The sequence below is a fragment of the Crocodylus siamensis genome, chromosome 6, assembly GCF_052110815.1.
Source record: "Crocodylus siamensis isolate JL-2025a chromosome 6, ASM5211081v1, whole genome shotgun sequence".
NCBI lineage: Eukaryota > Metazoa > Chordata > Crocodylia > Crocodylidae > Crocodylus > Crocodylus siamensis.
In genome coordinates, this window is record NC_143400.1 from 8,222,025 (window position 1) to 8,237,334 (window position 15,310).

The 15,310-nt window shown below is 48.9% G+C and overlaps 1 protein-coding gene across 4 annotated transcripts in view; it reads right to left on the bottom strand.

Moving 5' to 3' along the window:
* The window catches only part of VDR (vitamin D receptor), an 81,638-nt gene that overhangs the window by 29,793 nt on the left and 36,535 nt on the right, over nucleotides 1-15,310 (bottom strand). For all 4 annotated transcript variants that reach the window (XM_090052099.1, XM_090052102.1, XM_090052101.1 and 1 more), the window contains 2 exons: nucleotides 12,001-12,151; nucleotides 1,371-1,501 (listed from right to left, as the gene is read on the bottom strand). In XM_090052099.1, coding sequence (XP_089908225.1) covers nucleotides 1,371-1,501; nucleotides 12,001-12,151 — 282 coding nt within the window. The remainder of the gene's footprint in view (nucleotides 1-1,370; nucleotides 1,502-12,000; nucleotides 12,152-15,310) is intronic.

Genomic DNA, 15,310 nt, shown 5'->3' on the forward strand with positions numbered 1-15,310 from the left:
CTTTCTTGAAGAGGGATGCACTTTGCCTCTGATCTGGCCTGCCGCAGCAACTCTAAGCCAAGCAAATATTGAAAAAAACCCCCCAAAAACAAAACCCTCAGTCCTTCTCTATGAATCACCACCATCTAGTTACTTCCCAAGTTAAAAATTAAGGGAAGGGCAAGTTATGTATGAAATAGTCCATGCATCACTGCAGACTCTCACTTGTCTATTCCACGACAGTGCTGAGTGATTCTTGGACGCTGTTCCTAGATGAAAAAAATCGGGTCCCTTTGGAGGAGTGTCCACACACACATCCAATAGGTATCTGGTACTTTCTGAAATGCCCTTCAGAGACCTCCAGGTTAGCATCCAAAAATACGTAGAGACCTAGCGTTGGATCAATGCTGCAGCCACGATGGTCTAGGACCAGGGTCGGCAACATTTTTGGGCAGTGTCAAAAACGGACCAACCTTGACTTGTAAGATGCTGGCATACCAAGGGTGGATGGTGGGGGAGCCAGGAGGGGCCTGATCCTTGTTGTGGCAGTGCAGCCCTGACCTCTTCCCTGCCGCCTGCCCTAAGGTGTGTGTGTGCCCACCGCCAGCAATGAATTGGGCCGGGGCTCCACACTCCCGACTGCCTGCCACAGCTGGTCTGGGCTCCAGGCAGGCCCCTGCCACTTAGCCCAGGCTGCTCACAGCAGGTGCAAACAGCTGCAATGGGGTCTGTGGAGCCCCAGCTTGCCTCATTGCTGGTGGCGGGTGCACATGCACCTCTGGGCAGATGACAGGGGAGCCACAATGAAAGCATCTGCACTGGGGTCTGTGGAACCCCGGCTTGGCTCGTTGCCGGTAGCGGGTGCACGTGCACTTCTGGGTGGATGGCAAGGGAGCCACGAGGGGCCCGATCCTTGTTGCAGCAGTGCAGCCCTGGCCCCCTTCCCTGCCGTCTGCCCCGAGGCACACATGCCAAGCACAATGCCTTCAACTTGCCACACTCTAGTCTAGGAAATATATGAGATGAGGATTTTTGGAGGGTGATACCTTCTAGCGGACCAGCTGCGTGGTTGGGCTGGGTTTAGACAATCTTTCTAACGCAGGGCATTGGAGAATGCAGTGACCTGAAGAAGAATGCCGTGCATTGGAAAGTGGTCTAAAATTTCCCAACCAATAAAAAAGAGACCATCCACAAAAAGCCTAGTCTCTCGTAGATCTTTTTAGAAAGAGTCAGGCCACCCTTTTTTAGGATGGAATTTTCCAAGGGGGCCGAAGAAAGTTACTGGACAGGCCACTGCCTGTCCCAGCGCGCCTCCAAGGCCCACCCACGGACTACTGCAGACCTAGGGTCGATCCCTGGCCCCCGTGAGCCCATGGCCTTTGCTTACTCACACTCTTTCATCATGCCAATGTCGATGCAGCGCTTCAGCCGACAGGCCTGGCAGTGCCGGCGGTTGTCTTTGGTGATCTTGCAGTCGCTGTTGAAGGGACACGTGAACATCGCTTTCCTTTTCATGCTCCTCCTGAAACCACAAACAAATATCCGTGAGGCCGTGGCTCACTTACCACGAAGGGTGCGGGAGGTGCCGGGGGCCAATACCGCTTCCAAAGCATCGTGGAGATCTCCGTGCAAAAACCAGCTCTCTGCGGCACGAGCTGCAAAGTAGGGACTTGCCAAGCCAGTGTCAAAACCATCTCCTGAGCAGCCATGGTTGAGTCCCTGCATCCAGGGTCTTTGGTTACTTTAAACAGAAACAGCATGCCTGGCTCTCTGGCTTCTTGTTAAAGCTTTAAAGGCTGCTAAACGGCCCTTCTTGTCAAATTAACAGAGTGTGTTTGCTAAACAAGAAAGTAACCAGGTGTTTTGAAAATCAGAGCTGGGGGGAAGGAGACTGGGAAGGGCTGAAGGAGAGGCAGACCCGAATTGCAAAAAAAACCCAAAACAAAAAACAAAGGAAAATCAGCAGCATAGGTCAGCTTGTACCTACCCAGGGCCCATCTGAAGCCACTGTGTGTTATTAAACATTTACTAGACTTTAATACCTAGAATAATTGGTTAGGTGTGCGTGTGTGTGCATGTGAGAGAGAGAGAAAAATCCCACTGCAGCCAGTAACCCCCCAAAATACGTTAATTAACAGTCCACGTGAGACATTAAATGCCCGACACTGGGATGTTTGAAGTTACAGTTCTTATCAAACCCACCGTTTCTCCTTCTGTGCCAGGCTGTTCGATGCATTTAATTATTGAGCGCTTATTAGTTAGGATTGAGTGCTGCTTAGGGTTGCCAACCCTCCAACATTGTCCTGGAGTCTAGGAATTGGTTATACAGCTCCATGAGATTGCTGAGAGTCACCCAGGAGAGACATGATAGGGCATTTATTAAAATAAATATTAAATGTTGAATCCAATTTATACAGTAGCTCAGTGGGCTTTTAAAATGTAATAGTAATGTGCATTTGCCTTCCTGATGCCTCCTCATTAATGCGATTACATCATGCGATGAAACCTCCCGGAATAGGCTCAAACAGAGTTGGCAACCCTAGTGCTGCTTGTATCTTAAGGCTGGTTTCTGTACGATACTTAAAAGAGCATCCAGGACCTTTGTTCTGGGGGCAACATATACCCATTGTATCTGGGAGCACAGACAAATTTCCTTTTGCCCTAGGATGTTCAAGTAAAAGAGACATCGCATTTGTCCTTGGATAAACCATATCGTCATATCAAAGTGCAATCGTTCAGACAGATATCCCTGCCCATTGTTCCAGAATGAATCCTAAAAAGGGTCATGGGATAAAGGAGTGCCAACAGTTTACCCTGGGACATTGCAAAGTGCATCTCAACAATTATCCTGAGACTGCATCACTGAATCAGCAGCAGCAAAGTGGCGGTGCATTTAGCTGCTTGCTAAACCCCTACTAGCAGGGTGCTGGATGGACGTGCCAATCCAGGGACATTTCTGCTCCAGAACAAATACAGGCGCAACTTGCCCAGGGACAAATGCAACATCTGTTCCTAGCCAGAGGAAAAGAAAGGTGGACACAAAGCTGTTTCCTGCTGTGAAGAGGGAAATATGAGGATACACCAAACAAAGGCAGGAGTTTCAAGGTAAGGGCTTAACGGGCAAGGTTCTGGGAGGACCGGCTGTCGGTCGATCACAGCAGACACATGGAAGGACACAGGGAGAAGCTGCCGGGTGAGCGCACAAGGAATTGCACTACGCACCCTTAGAGCGAATCCCACCGCAGCCTGGCACCAGGGGAGTCAGAGGCACCTGCCTGCTAGCAGGAGCCGTTCCGGAGAAGCACGCAGCGTCCCGCCCTTGTCACGTTTAGGAACTGCCCCACCCTTAGCCAGTGATGCAGGCTTTGAAATACAGGGCAGACAAACCGCAGGCTGGTACGCACCCAGCAAGCCGGCATTTAAAGGGCGAGGGCTGCTGTATCTGGACTTGGAGGGTATAAATAGGGAACATGCACCTGAGCTGCAGGCCTGGGCATCAGGCATTGTGCAATTAAAGTCTATTTTAAAACGGCAGATGTGAAAACATGTTTTACTCCCTCCCCTCCCCACCCCCTGCCATGAGGAAAGGCACTTGGCATAGAAAGCTGACCCATGCCAAAGGCAGGGGAGGCTGAGTAAGACCTAGGCAGTCCAGAATTTATCCTTACTGAGGGACAAGAGCTACCTAGTTGGAGACAAATCCTGGGTTATACCTTGGACCCGCAAGTTAAAGGGTACTGAGAGGCAGCCGAGTCTGGCAGCGAGGGGAACAGGAGGCAAGACACGCAGGTTTCATTTCTCTCTGCTACCGACTTGCTACACAGCCTTGGGCAAGTCACTTTGCCCTGCCAGCCTGCCATCAGGATGGGATTTCTTACAGGATCTAATAGGCTCTAGCCTTCACTAGCACCTCTCAGCACAACTGCAATACAAATGAATAGTGACCCCAATTCCTCTCCACCCCCCTCCCGCAAGTTTTGAACAGATCTTTCTCCTTTGCAGGCATCTTCATGGTGTGGATTTGTGCCGTGCTTTAGCAGAGTATATTAATACACAAGCTGGAGTGGGAACACGTGTTTTAAGCTGTTTCCAGCCTCAGCTTTCATCCCCTTTTCACCTGATCGCCTTCTAAGAGGCACTCATTTCTGCCTGCTTACAATTCTTTTAAACAAAAGGCAAACCAGTGTTGTTATCCAATAAGCCATGAGGCTAAATTTGCCACCAAAAAAGACTTGTTGCACTAAAAAAAAAAAAAGCAACGTCCCAGAACATTTTTGCCGTGCCGCTGAAATCCAGGTGGGGCAGCAGGCTACAGAGGATACGACCCTGACGCAGACTCCTAAGACTGTCGTTCAAGTCCCAGATCTTCAGCAGGACGTGGGACCAAGTCACCTCCCCAGCCTCTGTCTCCCGATGTTATCTTGAGTCTTGCAATGTTTGTGCTTTTTTGTTGAATGCACTGTGTCCTGGAGACGAGTGATAAAGCAAGAATGTCTTTCTTCGTTAAAAAACCAGTTCTGAGCCCTCATGGCCAAAGTGGAAGGGTCTTGACATTTCCCCGCTCCAGGGTTTTTTGTTTTTAAATCCACTTGTTAAAGCCAGCGTTAAATCACTAGCTGGGGGAACCTGGTTCACAAGAGTTTGCAGCATCGGGGACTGCAGTTCTTCTTAGCTTGTCATTTCCAGCTTCAGCCTTTATCTGGGCTGTTGGAAACTCCTTGGAGTAAAGGCTGTGTTTCTGCACGGCAGAGTACACAGCAGGGTCCTCCATCGGCTACCATAACAATAAATAGCGACACAAGGGCATGGGATGCCCCAGCCAGTCCTGTATACCACACTATGGTGACCTGGTCTCAGGGCTTCAGCTAGTGCTAAAGCTGTAATTCGTGATGCATCCCTGCTGCAGAGTGAATTAGAGAAGAGGTTTTTCAAAAGCAGAGCATGCATGAGGGGCTTGGTTCTTTGCTGCAAAAGAATCAAAAGCGACAATTGCCAGCACAGCAGGGGCAGGCGCTACCCACAGCGGCCCAGCAAGACCACAAGCTGTCTGGCTCCATCCAACTTCAGCGTATTTTTATAAACCCGGCAGAACCAGCCATTTCAAGGCTCATTAAAAACGATGTCCCAGGCAGACAGACGAAAATTAAAAATAACCCAAACCCTCCCTGTACTAATCTTGTCCATCCACAAGAGTAAACAGGCTCTGCGTTCAGCTTCAAGCGCATGTGGTCAGGGCTGAGCGCGTCTCGCAGCCCAGATTTAGCCTCTTTTTTTGGCTGCAAGGGAAAAACGGAAGCTATTTCCATTCAAACTCGCAATCAACAACACCCCGAATAATAATGCAGCCCGGGCGCTGCACAGCCACGATGGGCAGAGGCCACAAACCTTCAGGGAGGGAAAAATAGATCTGTGGGCAGCTAAATAGGAGAGGGAATCTGTATGTAGAACAGCCGCAGCTTGGCTACAGCGGCTGATCGTTTTGGATCCCAAGGCAGGCGCTTGGACGGCGAGGTGGGGCGTGTGTGCAAGAGAGAGAACAACGCCTAGCAGCGGATCCAGGCTCATGCGTGGAAATACCGAGGTACAACTCCAATACAAATAACCAGCCCAAGCACGGGTCACCGGATGGGGAACATGAAGTTCTGTATCTCACTAGTTTGCTGGCATTGTTACTGTGGATTTAGTTCTGCGATGCCTTTAGGGGTATTCCTACCAGAAAGCTTCTACTCGGGTTGCAGAGGAAGGGGAGATACTGAACAGGATTCAGATCTCTCCCCCAACTCCTGCCACATCCTTTTTGAAGGCATTAGTTAGGAAAAAAGTGTTAATTGCTAAAACTAAATGAGTGAGCACTGGCCAGGAGCAGGTACAAGAATGCCACGGGAGGAGGCTGTGGGGTGCACTGGGGATGCCTTATCTGAGACAGATTTACATTTTATTCCGCTTTGACTTTCACAAAAAATGGTGAGGCAGTCAGCTTCACTCTCTCTGAATCGCAACATGACGGCCCTTCATGACAAAAGCAGCCCACGTGTTTGCCCCCTCTGTGAAACAGGGAGAGAGAGGCTGAAATGCCCGCATTTCTTAGTCAGAGGGACCAGAGCTCACAGCCGGCTATCCGGCACATTCAGCTGGATGCGCATCGTGATCCATCCAATGGACCAAAGAATGACCCGCTTAATGTCAGTGAGTCTGTTCAGTTTTGAACCCTGCTCCCTCCTCTCAAGCTGTCTTTCCAGGCTGCTTATGCCGGTTTCCCCGTCAAGCCAAGCCTCTCTCGGTTTGCTATCTAGTACCATGTAAACCACTACAGCCTGCTCCAGGATCGGCGACTAAACTGGCACCCCCACCTGAGCTCGCCTGGGTGAGAAAGGTGCGTGGACACCCAACAGGACTGAAAACAAGAGCTGTCAAAGGGCGGATGAGCTCCCTGCGAGCCAACGGCCATCCATACCTGGAGAGGAGATGGATGCCACCCGGTCACTTTGCCCAAAGAATTACCAATGACACAAAGCAATTCAAATAACCTACTAAGAAGGGTTGTTACGGCATCTAAGGTGCCCCAGTGGTCGCAGCAGCCTCGGGGCTGACTTGATTTAACTATCCTTGCTCAGCCCCCAACGTTCAACAGGCCTTCATTATGCCATTTATTTCCTCCTTAAAGCTCCCCTTTTGCTCTCATGCTTACGAGGAACTTCACCGTGGCAGGGCAATGTGCTGAAGCAGCTACCCACCAGGCTGAGCAAAACTGCCTCACTGGTTCTTTGCGTTCCCAAATCAGTCGACCACCAGCTGTCCTTGTGCCTTACACTTCGGCTGCAGTCTCACCAAGGCAGGGCTCATCTTTGCATTTTGTAGCTGGACAAACACCTACTTCAGAGAGTCTCCAGTCCTAGACCAGAACTAAAGTCAGTACCATAACAGGCAGAGCATTGCTGTAAAATTAGTCACCCGCCACGCACTTCTGGGTAAGCCAGGTACTAGAAGATTTACATACATATTTAAGCCTGAACTTTCAAAAATTGGTGCGCTAATTTGGCTTGCCTTCTATGTTCAAGTGCCTGGTTTGATCTGCAAGAGGTCCAGCTTTAAGAAGCACCACGACAAGCCATGGGGGAAAACTGTATTTGCTGTCTCTGAAAAGGTTAGGGCAGAGGGGCAGTTTGGACTGCCCCCCTCCTCTCCCAATTTCAAAGGAACCAAGCTTTCGTGTGTGGTTCAAAACACACGAGCCGATGAAAAGAATCAGCCTCCGAGAGATGCCTCTGTACAAACAGCTCTGGTCCTTCCCTGTAACCACTCGCTCGCAGGAAGGTTGGAAGAGGGAGGCGACTCTTCGTATGCTGCAGTGGGCAACAGGGACTTCTCCTATGGATGGAAAGTTCAGACCCCCACAGGTTAAAACCGATCACCTTGACCTACCACCCGATTTCCAGATGGAGGCTCTGCAGGTCACCAAATAGGACACCTTCCAACAAGGTGGGGGAAAGCTGTGTGCTGGTATGCGGATTGGGTATGTCATTAAAAGTGTTGTAATCAGCAATTATAATTGCCTTGCAGGGCCCAGGATTGCCAAATAACCTGTCAAAGCTCCTCTGACTGGAAAGCATCAAAGGCTAATTGCACCTATGTAAAAAGAGACCATATAGCCAGGGAGGGAACGACGGCTTCTAGGAACTGAAGGACACTCCTGCCAGCAGCCTGCCATGATGCAGAAGGAGCAGCAAAATGGAAAGTACTAGGGTTGGCTCCACGGCAGCTCTCCTAGCCTGAACATTTCTCATTCAGTCTCCACTGGAAAGCAGTCAGCGATTGGAGAGGAGGAGGTTTAAAAACCACTGTTTCTTCTAATTCAGTGGCAGAAGCTCACTGAGCCCCTGGGAGACAAGTGTTTTTCTCCCTCAGTGCCTCCATTCGGTTCTGCACAACAGGCAAGCAGAGTGGGTCCGTGATCTTGGAAGCACGGGCATGGCTGTTTGCTGTTATACTCTACTCAAAAGAATGAGCTTAGAGTCCCAGTAAACAAGGACTGCCGGGGTCTCCATCCTTTGGCTCCAAGGCAGGATCAAGTTTACTTAAAACCACTGAGGGATGCTTATCTAACCTTTCTTAATAACTTCCCAGGGAAATCTACTCCAGCACTTTGCTCCCTTTATGGTTAGAAAGCCTGTTTGTGAACAGGAGGAGGACTTGGAAACAGGCCCCAGTCAAAGACAGCCCAAGCATTCATCTCTTAAAAGCCTCGGATTGGCTGGAGTCGGTGTCTGAGCTGTAGTTCACGGCCAACTCTGCGTCTTAAACCAATACTTGTTTGTGGCATTGTTTGGTTTCTGCAGTCTCCATCCTTTGTCTTGCCTTCAATTTAGCGGACAGGCGAGACCTACACAGCCTGGCGTCCTGTACAGACATGCACACATCAGGGACTTGCACTGCATTCTTGCTGGGAAGTATTAGGCCAGTCTTGTTTGACCAGCCTTTGAACCAAGTGGGGAGGAGAGGAGGGCAGTGCGTGCCTGGTTACTTGTTTCAAATGCCCTTTTTCTGTCTGCAACACTCTCATGACATTTATCTTAAAAATAAAAGAGTGTGCGCTGGTGTCGCCAGCACCCAGACATACCTTACATGGGTGAAATTCTGCTCTGGGCGATGCAAGAGGTCACACTAGATCAGCAGCATGGTCACCTCTAGCCTCAAACCTCTGAGCCTGCTTTGGTGTCCGGGCATTTTCCAGCACACCCAAAATGGAGCATGGCTTTTTGAGCAGGCATGCACAGCCTTGTACAATTAGTAAAACCTCTTGATGGTTTCACAGGCCACCTCCCCAAAACAGCTGTAATACGTTGGCAGAGTGTACAGGCAAAAAAAAAAGGTCCATTTTATAGCCTGACCATGGCACCTGGCAAATATTACCAGAGAGCTGACAGGGGGTGCGTCTACACATGCTATTACTGTGCATCAATAAACTCCAGAGTGCATTGCTCTACAGTTTATTGTTCCCAGGTGTGCCATTTGAATGTGCATCTGGGAGCAATAAACACTGAAGGAGTTTCTTCATGTGCAGCGCACCAAGCTGGGTCGGAGCAGCCCCAGATGGCGGGGGGCCCCAAGGATCAGCCTGCCGGACTGGGGCTGCTCCCCCCAACCCAGCTCACTGTGCTGTGGAGAGGCTGGTTGGGGCATGAGGGTGCTTCAGTGTGGGACTAGATGGCAAGCAGCCCCCCACACTGAACCATCCTCATGCCCCAGCCAGCCCCTCCAGCATCTGCACACATGCTGCTGCAGGGATTTTGGAAACTTAAAGACCAAAAGTGAATGTTTCTGACTGCTCCTAGCTCTGGGCCTTCTGTTAGATAAGGGAAGGAGGAGAAGTGAGCTATTACAGAAGGAGGGGAAGTGAACAAGGGTATCGGTAGGGGAATACGCATGGGCAGGAGGGGGAATGGAGTTAGACAGAGCCTGGAAGGGAAGGATGGGCAGAAGTTGGAGTTGTGTGTGGAAGTCAAGAGGATGCCCATTTAACCATCTTGGCAAAAAGCCTTTTGGATAGGCAGGAACAAGGCGAAAGGAGCTGTGGAAAAGATGAGAAGATGAATAAGGCACAAGCCAAGACAGAGCCACAGCAATGGGGACAAGAGTGGCTTGAGAAGGAAGAATAACTTCAGGCCTCAGCAAGAATGTGGACTTGGGAAGGGGAAGTCAAGAGGATGAGCTCAGATGACTAGTGAGATGGTCAACAAGGGAGTAATTCTGCTTGTTGCACTTTGTGTGGCTATAGTACGGCTGCACTGTCTTCCGCGAGGTTGCAGAATAAATCTGGAGTAAGAATTCAGTTCTGGTTTAGGAGATACTGAGCAAACAACCACCGCAAATAAAAGGCTGATGGATGCCACCCCACAGTGCCAATAAACTGTGTGGCTGTAGACTTAAGAAAGCGGCTGGCCAAAGGTCACCCGATGTCTGTCCATGCTATCGGTTGAGTACACACTTTAATAACTCAGTATGATCTAATAAATTCCTATGCAGGTATGTAATAAAGTTAGTCCTGGGACTTGCTGATTTCAGGTATTCTTCAGTTTGGACCCAGGGTGCAGATCTGTCTCTAGCTGCTCTTGGATTCTGGCATATCCAGCCAGTCAAACCAGTTTAGAAGTGTACTACAACACCATTATTAGATCTGTAGTAATATATCGGAGTGAGACTTGGTGCACAATGCTGGAAAACCTAGAGAAAGTGATTTGTTTTAAAATCAGTGTTCTTAGGAAGAGAGTTGGACAGGTGAAAGCCCCAGTGAGGGGTAAATGGAGGAAAAGAAGTAACAAAGAACTATGAAATATCACAGAACAGCCCCTCGTTACAGGAGTGGTGTGTGTACAGTGGTTAGCAGGGATTGGCCATGTGGTGAGCGTAGAGTAATTGAGAAATATCATAATCATCCATAATCAACCAATAGGATGATGTCTTCGAGGTAGGCCTTGCCAGTGGTTGATGGACAACATAAAGAAGAGACCTGACAGTACTTAATGTAGGGCAGCATTGGGTGGATACAGCTCACGACAGCCAGGAACGGAGGCACATCATAGAAAATGAGGGTGGGAAGGGACCTCAGGAGATCACTTCTAGTCCATCCGCCTGCTCCAAGCAGGACCAGCCCTAACTACATCATCCCAGACAGTCTTGTCTAGCTGGGTCTTAAAAACCTCCTAGGATGGAGAGTCCACCACTTCTCTGGGTAACCTGTTCCAGTGTTTTACCATCCTCAAGGCGGGTTTTACTATCACCAAGGAGGCCAAAGCACTACAAGTGCTAGTTAGCCACTGGTTCCTGGAAGCAAGAGTAACGGTTTAGAAATGTGCCCGCTGGTACAATGCCTGCAGCCACCCTGTGCAGAGACCAGGTCCGACAAATGGGTAAGCCCCAGACGCAAAGCACTCTTACTCGTTAAGTAAGCAGTGGCAACGGAAGAAAATGTTAGCCAGGCTGCAGCACAACCCAGCTTGAGAGCCACTTGCAAGGCAGTGGAACGCAAAGAAAACCCACATCCTGTCTCGCAGCCCCACAAGGGGATTATCTGACTACTCGGCTCCTAAAGCCCCTTTTAAGTCCTCATCAGAGCTGGAGGCGTGAAGCATATCTGTCTTTTCTGGCATCTAGCTGCATGAGGCAGCCCATCTACTCTGACGACCATCTCATTACAGCACTAATACTTAACTGAACGTTGCCCTAATTAGCCGCACAGCAGCTATCATCGTCTTTAATTACAGCAACTCTTAGTCTAGGTAATTTGTACTAAAGTGGAAGAAAATTCCCATGCAAACCCTTCCCTGCTGTCCATGCAGACATCTTCATTAAAAATACATTTGCTTCATTAGAGATAATTGCTGGGGGAAGCGATAATCAGTAGCCAGAATTCTCCAGCGTCTGAAAACCTCCAAATTCACTCGAAGTTGGAGTTGCAGCTGCAAGAAAAAAATTCACCCGCAAGAGGTCGAGGGACTGGGTTGGTACCCCACACATCCCTTGGAAGCTGTGTCCCACCTGCATGCGAGGGAATTTACTTCCTCGTGGATCCTTCCAACAGATGCTCTTCAGCTACAAAAACAGCTTATTCTAGGTGTGTATACGTGCACTGACATGTGAATAGATGCTAGAAAAGCAAAGGAGGAACTGAGAAGACCACAAAAAGAGAAGGAAGGGGAGACAAGACAAGACAAGGAGGAAAAAAAAAATCAATCAATGAAAGGGAAATAGTGCAACTCATGGTATTTAAAGACACTTGGCTTGTTCAGCCACTCGTTCATCAGCCTCCTTTAATAGCAGCAACATTTTCAGACATCTGTAAAGGTCGGGTGCACTGGCTCTGCTGTATCAGATGCCCAGGTTTTCCAACAGAGGTGCTGACTCCCCTAATAAGAAGCCAGAAACCCAACTGGTTGCCTCTCGACTCGGTCAGCCGGATTAAAAAAAAGACCCCTTACGGGTTTGTGATCAAAAAAAAGGGGGGGAAAAAAAATCATCACGCACCTGAAGAACCCTTTGCAGCCTTCACACGTCATGGCATTGAAATGAAAGCCCGTCGCCTTGTCCCCGCAGACGCCGCAGATCCGGGGAACGTTCCTATCGAATTCGCCAGCTGGGTCAGGCAGCGAGGTGCTCGCTGCCATAATCTCCATTTCTGAGATAGGAAAGAAGCCAAAAAAAAGTTAGAGACTACCCCCTCTTCACTGCAGAGTCTTATAGCAAAGTCTTAGGCAAGGCAGCACTGCGTGGCATCTTGTGCCAATTCTGGCGCAGGGCAGGAAGAACTTGCAATAATGTGGTTGAAAGACGTATGCTTTTTGTGCATCTGCCCACCACTGCAATCCTTGATCTGAGCCCAAGAGGCCAAAAAAGCCTTACCAGATGCACTTCCAACCTCACCCTGAAGCACGTCTAACCTTTCCCCAGACTCCTGGGGGCGGCCTTTCAGCCTCTTTTGCTCCTGACCCTTCTTGTCCCTGCTACAGTCTGCCCCGGGACTCAACTGTATGCTGTGTTTTCATCGGTCAGACTATGCGGGAAAGCGTGCCACTACCCGAGCAAAGTCAAAATTTCCCTGCTTGGTAAAAAGGGAAGTGACTAGCACCACCCCAGCCATCTCACACGCGGAGATGAGTAACCTGCCAAACACGCGAGTCAAACAAGTATTGTTTTGGTTGGGAGTTTTTTCCCCTTTGTCCTCCTTCTTAAGAAGTGATTTTGTTTTTTGTTTTGTTTTGTTTTTAAAAAGGGAGAGGAAGAGGTACTCAAAACACCTTGCACATCAGCTTGTTGCAGTGAATGCTGGAATTCACATTTTCATGCATCTCTCTTAGAACAGGGTCATAACTCTCAGAACCGTCTTCCGGTTTAAAATTTAAAAAAAGCCTCTTGAATTATTTTGTTTTGCCTTATAATAACCCTCCAAAAAAAGGCTCTCTGTGATGTGGTAGACTTGCCAAGGAAGGATCTCTGTACAACTCTATGGCAACTCTATTAAGCTCAACAGAAATGCATGTCTGCCTTGCCTACACAGCATCACATTCCTGCCAAGTTTGGAGTTTCGGTTCATGATGGAGAGTTGATTTATACAATCATGGCTTGTCAGACCCACAGCTTGCGTTTGGACACGCTCTGTTTGCAGTAGTCTGAAGCTTTGCATGCTCTTGAACCCTGGGACCAAGCAGCAGGAAAGATTGGTGTTTTTATCATCCCCGCTTTTCTATTCACGCCCAAAACTTAATGTATAGAAAGATTACATGTAAATGAGCTGCCTTTTTTTTTTTTTTTTGATAGGAGGTTTCAGCATTTAACCCTTGAGAACTAGAATATGCAAGTGTTACTGTAAAATATTCATTTCCCACATAGTGCACACAGTGCCAGGTTTTCCAAAGTGATCAGCTGGGAGATTGGCCGGGGCTGGGGAGGAATTTATGCCAAATCTTGCTGCTCAAAAGTTTCCTAGGCAGGACTGAGCTGACCCATGGCAAGCCAGGTTATATTTCAGAAGTAATACTGCACAGTGGTTAGAGGGGACTGGGTTTAATTCCCAGCTCAAACAACTTGCTGTGCAACCTGGGAGCAGGTCTTCTCGCCTCCGAGCCTCAGTTTCCCTACCTGTAAAATGGAGTCATACTATTAAGCTCACACTAAGGGCTTGAGGCCTAAAGTTTAGAAACTGATCTACAATCCCTAGAGAAAGCTACAGAGTTTTCCATGATAGAGACCACGTGCAGTCTGGCTACATTACTGCTCTTCCTACTCCACTTTTTTAACGATGTTTTACTACGTGCTTGAATTGCTCTACCTAACGCTCTCTCTTCTGGCAGCCACTGATTAGTCATCAGGTGAACAACAGAAAGGCTGTCAGTAGCAGAATGTGTCGATTTGAACTCCACAGTTTAATTCTCGGTTGCAATCAGCTTGGATCTGTCAGCTCATTTCTTTTCAAGCATCTCGTTTCCTGCTAACGGAGAGTCAATCAACAGGATGACTGGAAAATTAAACTACACAGGTGGTTTGAAAGTCCGTGTCACTGCTCTCCAACCCACTGGTCACAGACAGCTGGAAATTAATAGTCTGATGTAGTTTGTAGTAGAGTACCGCACTCTCTCAGGATTGCTGCCCATGAGACAATGAGAACTGGGGATCGCGGTAGCCACTCGAATCAACAAAGCCAGGCTCAGACCTGCTACAATACCAACCCTGGGACAGAGTCCTTGTGGTTGTCCCTACAGCCTCCAGCTTGAACACCTCAGACATATCATTAGTGACCTCCAACCCCTCCTGGAAAAGGATGAGCTCCTCAAAGTTGTCATGGGGGACAAACCAGTCCTGTGTCTCAAGCAACAAGCTACCCAAGTCCCAGCCTCACCAAGGCACCCGGCCTTGCAATGGACCCAAATGCCTTCTGTGCACCAGCAACAATCACATCAGCACTGGACCAAACATGGATTATATAACATCCAAGGTTCATTCACTTGCAACTCCACCACCATCACATGCACTGTCACCTGCTTGCAGTGCCCCCCTGTTGTCTACATTGGATAGACTGGGTGATCCCTACGTGACAGGACGAATGAACACCGCCCTGCCATCAGGTGCAGAAAGACGAGTACGCTTCAACCTCCCTGGACGCTCCACCATTGACATGAGGGTGGCTGTTCTCCGACAGCAAATATTTAAAAAATGATTTGAACGGGAAATTGGGGAAGCAGAAATCATCCGCAGACTGGATTGTGTTAAGTACATTTTAAGCAGGGACTCTGGATCCCTGTCCCATTACCTGGCTTAGCTTTGGTGACTCTTTATTCCCCTTTATTGGGATTGTTGCTTTTTTGCTCGTCTCTGCCTCTGCCACCACTGCCCTCTCTCTGTTCATTTCTCCCTCTCCATCTTTCTCCCCTTGTCTTTTGTATTCAAATTTCTGTCTTCTTATAATTCTGTTTTCTTCGTGTCCTTTCATAGCATCTGATGAAATGAGCTTCAGCCTAACCTTGTGCCACACACACACACTTTTGTTAGTCTGCAAGGTGCGAATTTACCCTGTCTTCTAACTTGACTTCCGACTAACAAGTATGCCTCAGACCAGCACTGCACCTAGACTCCTGGCAGCCCCCAGTGAACTTCTAGTATCCCACCCCACTTCGCCAGAGATAACGATCATAATAATTTTTAAATTGCCATTTTCAGGCCTCCTTTCTGTCCGGGCCCTGGGCAGCCACCTGGTTCACCCATGTCTGGGTCCGGCCCCGTCTCTGACCACTGGTTTGTGCATAGGACAGACATCTGGACAAGACTTTCAGTGCCACTCGAG